This window comes from Phoca vitulina, unplaced genomic scaffold, assembly GCF_004348235.1.
Source record: "Phoca vitulina isolate PV1807 unplaced genomic scaffold, GSC_HSeal_1.0 scaffold2, whole genome shotgun sequence".
NCBI lineage: Eukaryota > Metazoa > Chordata > Mammalia > Carnivora > Phocidae > Phoca > Phoca vitulina.
In genome coordinates this window covers 11491340-11501943 of record NW_022589705.1, presented here as the reverse complement: position 1 = coordinate 11501943, position 10604 = coordinate 11491340, and the positions used below count along the sequence as shown (strand labels likewise).

Here is a 10604-nt window from a genome sequence, read left to right as displayed (position 1 = left end):
GTTAAGCGTCTGCCTTCGGCTCAGGTCATGATCCTGGGGTCCTGGGATTGAGTCTCCGCATCACGCCCCCTGCTCAGCACGGGAGCCTGTTTCTTCCTCTCCCTCTGTTGCTCCTCCTGCTTATGCTGTCTCTCTTTCTCTGTCCAATAAATAAATTAATTAAATCTTTTTAAAAAATAGTGTGAGTAGGAAAAACAGAGTTTGTTGCATCAGAGAGCACCACAGAGTAGGGCTGAGTTTAATTCACTTTTGTTCTTAAACACCAGTATATGAACAGGAGCTGAACTAGGTGCATCTACATCACTTGGAGAACTCATTGCTTAATAGGGATTTCCAGACATCACCTCTGGAGATTCTAATTCAGTACATCTGGGACCAGGCTTGGGAATCTAGTTTTAACAAACTTGCCAAGTGACACATGGCCAGGTTTGAGAAACTTAAAAGGTTTGCATTGGTGACCTCTTCCCTGAAGCAAAATTTTAGGCTAAGAAGTGTTAAAAGATAAACTGGGGCATATTAAACATTTTAAGAGTTTGAACAGAACCTGATTCTAATTTAGTAGCACCAAACCTGAAGTGGTTAGGAGCACTCTACTGTCAGGATCTCAAGGAAAGACCTTCATAAAGAAGAGATAGAAGGAAAGCAAGGATATTATTTGATTGGCTATAGCTTAAGGGGTTTCCATATTTGAGAAAGCCTATTTGGCTGTTTGGTTGTCCTTAGATTCTGATTTTTTTTTCTTAAGACTTTATTTATTTATTTGAGAGAGAGAGAGAGAGAGAGAGAGCAAGCGTGAGCACAAGTAGGGGGAGGGAAAGCAAGAAGCAGACTCTCCTGTTAAGCAGGGAGCCTGACGCGGGGCTTGATCCCAGGACCCTGGGATCATGACATAAGCTGAAGGCAGATGCTTAACCGAGCCACCCAGGAGCCCCAGATTTTGATTTCTTAACCTTGAGACACTATAGGCTTAGGTTTTGGTTTGCTTACACAGGCTGCTAAGACATTAGAACCACCTCAGTTTAATGGCCTCTTTGTTTAATTTAACAGAAGATAGAGGGCTGTGACATGTGAGGAAAGATTGGTGAGAAGATCTGGAGGGCTCTATGAGGTTCAGAGTGGGTCCATGCCATGTGAGGGCAACCATGAACTGGGGCAGCGTTCTGGGCTGTGGTGCAGGGCCCATGTGAGACTGTGCTGAGCCCACTTGCCAGCAGGTGTTCTCTCCAAATAGAGCTGTGTCCATGGCTGACTGGAATGGCCAAAGAGCCAAGGGCTAAGGCCAAATGAAGGTCAGAATCCCTGGTTCTAGGACACTAGGGAGCTGGGACCAGTACACCTATACCTTATGAAGACAGAAAATGAAATGACCATTTACTTTACCTAGGCATCTGAGGCTGGGCTGTTTTGGTCAGAATTCCACAGAAGACAAGATGGTCGACACTGGGTGAACATAAAACCAAAACATGGATGTAGCACATGTGCTTCTAGGTGATTTCCACATACTCAGTTCATTCTCAGAACTACTTTATGAGCTAGATAATATTATTCTTTTATACAGATAAGAAATATGAGACTCAGAAAGGTCAAGTAACTCACTCATGTTTACACAGCTAACCAGTTGAAACAAAATTCTCAAGGGGCCAAGTAAATATGTAGCATTGATGAGACCTACTAATCCATGATATTTTTATGGAGACTATTTCTCTGGATTATCATGATTACGTCATCAGTTATTAATGAAGAAGACCTGGGAATAAGATGGTGAGTGAGTGATCTGCCCTAACTTAAGAGCTTTTGGTTATTTTGATTAGTTTTCTTTTTTCAAATTCTTTCCCAACATCATAGGCAGATGTTTTGCCTCTGACCAGTGTTGTTGGATTTTACCTTACATTCTGCCATGTCATGTTCAGGAGACTCAAATTCCTTGTTCAATTTGCCTAGGCAAACAAACTAGAAGAGACAGACAGCTCAGGGAGGTTATACAAAATTAGTGGAGCAAGGGAGGGTATGCAATATGCTACAACGGAAAGGGCAATGGTCTTGGAGCCATTCCAACGTCTTACATGATTTATTTAACTTCTGAATCTCAGTTTTCACATCTGTAAAATGGCAATCAGTGTTTTCATCTTGTTGGGCGGTATGAGGTTTTATCATAGTTAACACATAAATGCAATGAAACTGAAGTGTTTGAAGTCACACTGCTACTAAGAGGCAGAGCCAGGATTTTAGGTTGTGGACCTGTATCTTTGTGAAGCTAAGGCACACATTTGTTCCACTATAACACACTGCCACCTTGGAATCTAGCCTTCAGGGGCATGAGCCACAGCTGTATCCCATGTGATCCAAGTCAAACTTCCAAGCCCAGAGGGCCTTTCTGTGTCATTCCCTGGCACCTGGAGGCACTTCACCCACCTCATTCCTCTGTCTTGGTTTGACTCTTTAGGGTAAGGAGCTCCATTTCAGAAGGGTGAGTCTGCACTGTCATGTCTTCTTCTTATGGGTTGGGGCCCCACCTCCTATACTAAGCAGAATCTGATTTTCAATTGAAGAGGGAGAGGGAAATAATGTGTTCATTTGTTTAAGATTTGAGCAGCTGAGTCCATTTAATGTAGGTTTAAGAGGCCAGGGTTCCAGCTTCCATTCCCATATAAGCCATGAATGGAAAAACCATTAATGCCACAGGTTGTGCTTGAACCCATTTTATGGCTGCTTTTATTCTTCATTCTCCTTTTCTCTCCTACAGAGCATATATTGCAAATTATCCCATAGACTACTCTATTGCTTTCTGTGTAACTTATGCTTTATCCTAGTCCTCACTCCACCACAAGCTGAGAATCAGTTTCTTTGTCTTTAAGGGTTGCTTTGAGGATCAGTGAGATGATCCACTTACCATGATACCTTGCATATAATAGCACTAGTAAATATTAGCCATTATTATTACGAGTATAGTAACTAACCATTTCCACTTTCCTATTAAGACTATTTGTTCTTTGCAAATCTGCAGGAAAGTCTACTTTCTGAATGTATATGATGGCTATGTCACAGATGGGGCTCTCAGCAACTAAACTGATTTATTTTGTGATTGATTACTTTGATTTCACCTCAAAAGAACCCTCTCAGGAAATACCTCAGTGCCAAAAATTTCTTTAAAAAAATTTTTTTTTCCCTTACTTGTTAGTGAGAGAGCACGAATGCGCACACACACAGGGGAAGTGGAACTCGATCCCAGGACCCTAAGATCATGACCTGAGCCCAAGACAGAGGCTTGACCTACTAAACCACCCAAGCATCCCAAGGCATTTACTTTTTCAATCAACTTTTGACTACCTTCAACATGCCAGGAATGGAGATCTCAAAGGAGATTTAAAATTCTTCAGAAGTGGGTCTTTCATTTATTTGAGTGCCCTGAAAGTCTTGCATAGTTCGGGGCACACAGGAGGGGACCTCAGAGTTCTCTACAATTATTATGTCCTCGAAAAATGAATAAAAAAACCTTTAAGGGATAAATTTTCTATTCGATAGTTGAGCTGGCTACTGAGTGTATTATGAATGGCTTCGCAAAGTGAAGACTTCTTTTGCAAAGAGAAGGAAGTACTTCTTCAAGTACTGTATGCTTGAATTCGGAATTTCTTAACATCGCGTTACCGCTCAACCCACAGGCACCATTGCGCTTTTTGACCTCACAGGTCGACGAACTTCTGCTTGACCGAGCCTTCCGTTAGGGGGCGCACGACTGCCCAGGCAGATTCCGCCCTCACTGCGCAGCCTCCGTCCAGGGGTGGGCGGGAATCCCCTCGCAGTCGAGCGTGTCGTCACCGGAGGGCGCGGCCTCTGAGTGGGGGCGGAGCCACCCGAGCTTCTTTCTCCCTGCTAAAGTAGGTTGCGGGTGGGAGGCGGCCGCTGCTCTTCTGCAGTGTTGAGAAGATGGCGCCGCCGGTCACGGAACGGGGGCTGAAGAGCGTCGTGTGGCAGAGTGAGTGCGGTGGGGCAGGGGCTGAGAGAGGGAAGGCCAGGAGGCCGCCGCACCGTGCCTTGCTTTCCTGCCCCGGACCAGCAGTCTCTTGGGGAGCCGCCGCGGGCACTTGTTGCTTTGGGACCTGCGTCCCTGTTAGGACTTTTTCTTGCTTTCCTTACCACCCCTCTTTCTTGCCAGCACCGGGGATGGGCAGGGTGCGGGAGCAAGTGGCCTTCCTCCTCTCCTGGGGCACCCCCTCGCCTCGGCCTGGCTAGGGCCCCGAGGCCCCGCCCTGGGTGAGCGGCCCCTAGCCTGGCTTTTTCTCCCGCGGCCCTTGTGCCTGTCTTCGGCGGTGCTCCCTACGCTCCTCGGCTCCGCCCGGAGCCCCACCAGTCGGTGATGTCTCTCCACCCCGGACAATCTGTGCACTGTTTCTGTAACCCGCCCCTCCCCTTCTCCCCACACTTGTTTCCCAAGACTGCTTATTCTGCATCTTCGTTTTAGTACCAAGCAGGGTTTTATAACTACACTTTTCGGTGTCCTCTAAAAGGAAAACAAAACCTTTCTGTTAAATAGATCCTTATTCCTGTATTCCTAGAGGAGCCCACTTTCTAAACAGTTCTTGAGAAAGAACCATTTGAATGATTAAATCTCGGGACAAAAGCTGTACCTTCACTTCTCTCTCTACACTCTCCGGGCCACTCCCTGCTGTTAGGACTGTACTACTTACTGCTTGTTAGTTACTGATGTTTGCTCTTCTGCCTTATCATCTACGATTTCATAAAAATCGCTCCAAACCGAGGTCTGCCAGGTTAGAGAAGGAATGAAACCACCAAACAGGAGGAACCATCATTGTTGGGCTTGCTGAGTTCAAATTAATTATGGCCTAGTAGTGGAAAAGGGAGTAACATCTAATTAGTATTTCTGACTCTGGCTTGTTAAGCAAAGGATAGAAGTGACTTGAGTTAACAAAATTCTGGGACTTACAGTGTTCCTTGTGTAAAATTAAAACCAAATCAGTAACTGGCATATTGCTGAACATACTAGATACTAAAAACGACCGTATCATAGAAGGGGGAAAATAAGTTATGGTAACATGTTTTTAAAAATTTGATAATTATAAGTTTGGCATTCTGTTTTTTAAGATTTGCATGGGTGACTTAAGATTTGGTAATATTTTTCAATCACAATGGTATGTAAGTGCATTTATAAGAAAATGGGTAGTGAATTGCATTGTATAAATAATTTCCAAGATATATATGCTCCTTAACATCAGCATTTATAAGAAAAAAACAGTTAATGATAGTAACATCAGTTTTGATAGTGTGGAAACTGGGCAAGAGGGAGAGTTTAGAGATAACAAAATTTCCGTCTAGTGCTGTTAACTTGAGATTGCACCAGGATGTCAGATGGAGTGTAAGATAAGACGGGAGACTGAAAGGAAGGAAAGAGATATCAGGGTTAAAAAATAGTTCTTTGAATCTTTGTATAAATAGAAACATAACTAAAAAACAAGATGACATTCATTCAGCATATAGGTAGTAAAGTAGAGAGAGAGACAGAAGAGGGACTCTGAGTTCTGTTAGCAAAAGATGATAGAGTCTTTAAGAAATGATGAAGGAATCTCCTGAGAGGTAGGGGAATCCTACATTTGACTAGGGAAGGGTTTTGTTAGATTGAAGATAATACAGTTAGGTCATGGTAGAAAGCTAAATAACTTAACCTTCAATTTACCCAAAATGTAGGGAGAAGGAAACTACTATTTCTTGAACATTTATTCTGTGCCAGGCATTATTCTTTACATCTATTAAAATTTGGTAAGAATTACTATCTTTATTTCATATATGTTAAAACTGATACAGCTATTACCATAGCTGTATTATTCATAATAGCCAAAAAAAATCAAACAACCCAAATACCTATGGATTGATGAATAGGTAAATGACAAGGACTATTAGGCAATAAAAAGAAATGAAGTACTGATAGATGCGGCAATATTGAGGAATCTTGAAAAAGTTGTGCCGGATGAAAGAAGCCATGCACAAATAACCACATGTTGTATAACTCCATTTACATTAAATGTCCATAATTGAGAAATATATAGAGACAGAAAGTAGATTAGCAGCTGTGTATGTCTGGGGGGAGGAGAAGATGGGGAGACTCAGGGATGATGGCTAAGGGGATGGTTTCCTTTTGGAGTAATGAAAAGGTTCTAAAATTGATTATGGTGGTGGATGCACAACTCTGAATATACTAAAAGCTATTTAATTGTATACTTTGGGTGAATTATATGGTATACAAATTATATCTCAATAAAGCTATTTTTTAGAAACCTGATAGAGCTATTAAATATAGACTTAGTATTCACACCCAGATCTTTCTGGCTGCAGAGTTAACGTGTCACGTGTCTGTGATTTTCTATAATGTTTAATTTAAACCTTAGTTCAGAGGCTTATCTTATGCCCAGTCTTTTGCAATAGCCTCTGCCTCCTAACTAACCCTCCAAGCCCTTGTTCTCAGTCTATCTGGCCAATAGCTGCCAGAATTCTTGTAACAGTGCAGTGCTGTGATCATGCTGATCTCCTGCTTGAAGACCTGCGGAGAGAGACCTCTCCTGTTGTCTAGAGATGATTTCAAATACTTAGTCTGCTTTTGAAGACTTATAACCTGACCTTAACCTACCTTATTTACCTTTCCCTTGTATGCTCTTGATGTTCAACTAGTCTATACTGTTGACTCTTCTTGAAATCTTCTCCCATCTTTATGGCAATTTCGGTCTGGAATGCTCCCCCTTATGCCTGTTCTTCACCTATCCAAATTTTAGCTAGCCTTCAAGTCTTGGCTCAGATGGGGCTACTATCTCCATAATGGCTTCTTTTTTTTTAAAGATTTTATTTATTTATTTGAGAGAGAGAAAACATGAGAGGGGGGAGGGTCAGAGGGAGAAGCAGACTCCCTGCCAAGCAGGGAGCCCGATGCGGGACTCGATCCCGGGACTCCAGGATCATGACCTGAGCTGAAGGCAGTCGCTTAACCAACTGAGCCACCCAGGCGCCCTCTCCATAATGGCTTCTTATTTTAACCCAGCCTCTTATATTTCTGTAGCATTTGGTTTATCCTTCTCAAATGGCACTTTTCACTACTGCCTAATGTGTCTTGATAAGCTTTTTAAAGTTGGGTCCACTATTGTGTCTTTCAGAGCTTTAAATTCCAAACAGGCTCTAGCAAAATGCAAATGCTTGTTAACAGTAAACAGTAGATTAGCTTTATAATTTTCTCCATTTTTTGCTACCCAAAGTTTTTCCCATTTATTCAATAAATACTACTGAATTCCTATGGGAATACAGCAATAGAAGGCAGACAAGCTCCCAGCCTTCTCGAAGCTTGCATTCAAGTAGGGAATAATAAGAAATAAAAATGTAAACAAAAAATAAACATCATTTCAGTTTGTGATCTATATATGCGGGGGACTACTTTAACTAGATGGATCAGGAAAGGTTTCTCTGAGTAGGTGACATTTGAGCTGAGACCGAAACCATGAGAAGGGATCAGCCTTTAGGGACTGTCTTAAAAACACTTTTTTTAAAAAAGGCTTTACTATTTTGAGTGCAAAGGCTATATTTATTTACAAAACTAATACCCGTACTTAAAATCAGTTAAAGTTTCTGGTGCTTGGTATTGCTCATTTGAAACTTTTTGCTACAGGAAAGCAGTAGCAAAAATATCACTGATAAAAGGTTTTATTTATTTATTTATTAAGCTTTTATTTATTCATTTGACAGAGATAGATACAGCAAGAGAGGGAACACAAGCAGGGGGGAGTGGGAGAGGGAGAAGCAGGCCTTCCGCGGAGCTGGGAGCCCGATGCGGGGCTTGATCCCAGGACCCTGGGATCATGACCTGAGCCGAAGGCAGACGCTTAACGACTGAGCCACCCAGGCGCCCCCTGATAAAAGGTTTTAAATAAAAATTTGATGAAGTTTATTTAAAAAATAAAGCAGCAAAAAAAACCACAGCAAAACAAGAGTAATTAAATCAACCTCCAAGCAAGCTTAAGCCACCTGTGGCATTTTTTTTCCTTAACGCAGTCTTTTTTTCTTGTCTGTAAATAGTAGTCTGATGTCTGTGATTCATAGCACTTATTTTATAGGAAATGTTAAGAGAAAGTTGATCTAGAAAAATTACAAATAAAAGTAATCAGAATGTATTTAAGCCAGGTCTTTACACGTTTAATCATAAGCTTTTCCCCTTTTTCACATTTTCCTTTTAGTCCTTATATAGCTACAGATATATTTTTTCTTATTCGTCGTTCTGTGACTTCCTTTTTTTATTTTATTTATTTTTTTATATTTCAAAATTATCTTTTAATTTATTACTAGTAAAAATTATCCACACACACAAAATGTTTTTTACAGAGAAATATTTTCAAAGATCAGCCTAAAACCTCTATTTATCCCTTAGGAAAACAACATAACATTTATATGCAAATCTAATAGATGTTTTAAGTCACAACATAAAAGAATTTGTGATATCAGTGACTTCCTTTTTTTAAATACCTAACACTGACATAGCATTTTCCATGCTATTTCTTAATCTTTGCTATTAACATTTTTAAGTGTCTAAATACCTTAATGTGGCAAAAAAATTTTGATAGCAGAAGATTGTCCCAGCCTCCCTTTCCAGATACAGCCACTCTTAGGTTTCTTACAAATTCTTCTACAAGTTTTCCATGCAAATGTAAGCACGTATAAAATATATTTCTGTTTTAATCAATTGTTTTTGTTTTATGTATATTTTCATTCTGGTCATTTTAAGTTTATCTTATCAAGCAAAATTTTATTCTTTTAATTTTTGGATATTTGCACAGTCATATATTAATCAGTATTAATTGAGTATCTATGCTGCACACTATTTTAGGTGCATATATCTTGACTTCCTGGAATTCACAGTTCAGTGGGAGGTGATGGCACACAAGTAGCACGTGCTATATTAGTGCAAAAAGGTTTCGTGGGAGAAGAGGAAAAAAAAGGAATCATTTCCTCTCTGGAAGTCGATCAAGGAAGACTCCACAATTGAAATATAGTAGGATTTTGCCAGACAGAGGGAAATCTGAACCATGGCCCAACATGAAAAAGTACAATTTTTTTTTTTTAAAGATTTTATTTATTTATTTGACACAGAGAGAGCGAGAGAGGGAACACAAGCAGTAGGCAGAGGGAGAGGGAGAAGCGGGCTTCCCGCTGAGCAGGGAACCCGATGCGGGGCTCGATCCCAGGACCCCAGGATCATGACCTGAGCCGAAGGCAGATGCTTAATGACTGAACCACCCAGGTGCCCCAAAAAAGTACAATTTTTATGGGAGAGGCAACAATTCCTTTTGCAAGGAATAGGGTGATGAAGACTAAAAGGTAGGTTGGAGCTAAATAGTTTAGACATAGTGAAGAACCATTAAAAAGGAAAGTTTTTTTTCTCTCAAATATCAGTCATTAGCAAAAAAAAAAAAATCACTAGCATTTTTGAGATTCTGTTGAAACAATGCTGAAAGGAAGTTGTTTTCTTATTTTTGTTTTGAAGGGAAATGACTCTAAGATTTCATTAAGCATATGGTAAAGTGTGCTAATACTAAGTATACAGCTGGATGAATTTTTATCCACATAACTACCACCTAGATCAAGATAGAGAATGTTTCCAAGTACCCCATAACCCTTCCCAGTCCAAATCCTACCCTCTTCCCCAGAATAATTACTATTCTGACTTATATTGCCATTAAATAATTTTGTTAACAGTAGCTTTTTATTTTTACACCTTTATATTTAAGAGAGAAACCCTCCAGACCTTACACTGTTAAGTGTTTTCTTTACAGAAATAAATACAGAAATTACTAAGTCGCTACCTAGAAATATTAGCACTTTGATATTTGCCTTTGTATACATTTAGTTGGTCTTAAAGTAGTCCTCAGTTTTCATATGTTCTACTTTCATACGGTTTTTAAACAGTGTACCTTGAAAGCCCTAAGTGGTTTTTCCCATGTGCAGTTCAGTCTGTTTTATTCAGCTGACTAAGAATGAGTATTGCATTTGTTCCTGCCCCAGGCCCCTGGATTTACCTTTATAAAGATTCTTACCTGGGATGCCTGGGTGGCTCATTCAGTTAAGATCTGACTCTTGATCTCAGCTCAGGTCTTCATCTCAGGGTCATGAGTTCAAGCCCTGCGTTGGGTTCCATGCTGGGCCTGGAGCCTACTTTAAAAAAAAAAAATTCTTACCTGTTCACTAAATAACTTGGGCCACAGGTCAGCAGAATCTGCTGGAATCCTAATTAGGAATTTAGTAACACGTATAAGTTTTCTGAGAATGTACATTTCTTTATGGCCTACAAGTCTGCTTTTGACTCTTGGCTTTTTGATTTTTCAAACACATTGTCATTATGCATTACTTATAAAAGACTAGTTTATTATTTCTCCTCATTGGACTAAGAGTTAGAAGACTTGGTTTCCACTCCAGATTATACTTACCTTTCCCAGCCTAAAGAATGAGGAGTTTGGATTACATGTTCTTTAAGATTTTTCAGCTTGAATTCTTTATGATTCCATTTTTAGATCTTCATTTTGTTATATTTTCTTTATTTCCACTTGCATTCCTTTTTTTTT

General features: G+C 40.2%; 1 protein-coding gene across 2 annotated transcripts in view; it reads left to right on the top strand.

The window, feature by feature from the left end:
* Positions 1-3817: 3817 nt before the first annotated feature.
* The window catches only part of STXBP3 (syntaxin binding protein 3), a 51474-nt gene continuing 44687 nt past the window's right edge, over positions 3818-10604 (top strand). The window contains exon 1 of one of the 2 annotated variants that reach the window (XM_032422197.1): positions 3818-3973. In XM_032422197.1, the coding sequence (XP_032278088.1) occupies positions 3925-3973 (49 nt within the window). In that variant the 5' untranslated portion in view covers positions 3818-3924. The remainder of the gene's footprint in view (positions 3974-10604) is intronic. The other variant, XM_032422188.1, reaches the window with a different exon arrangement.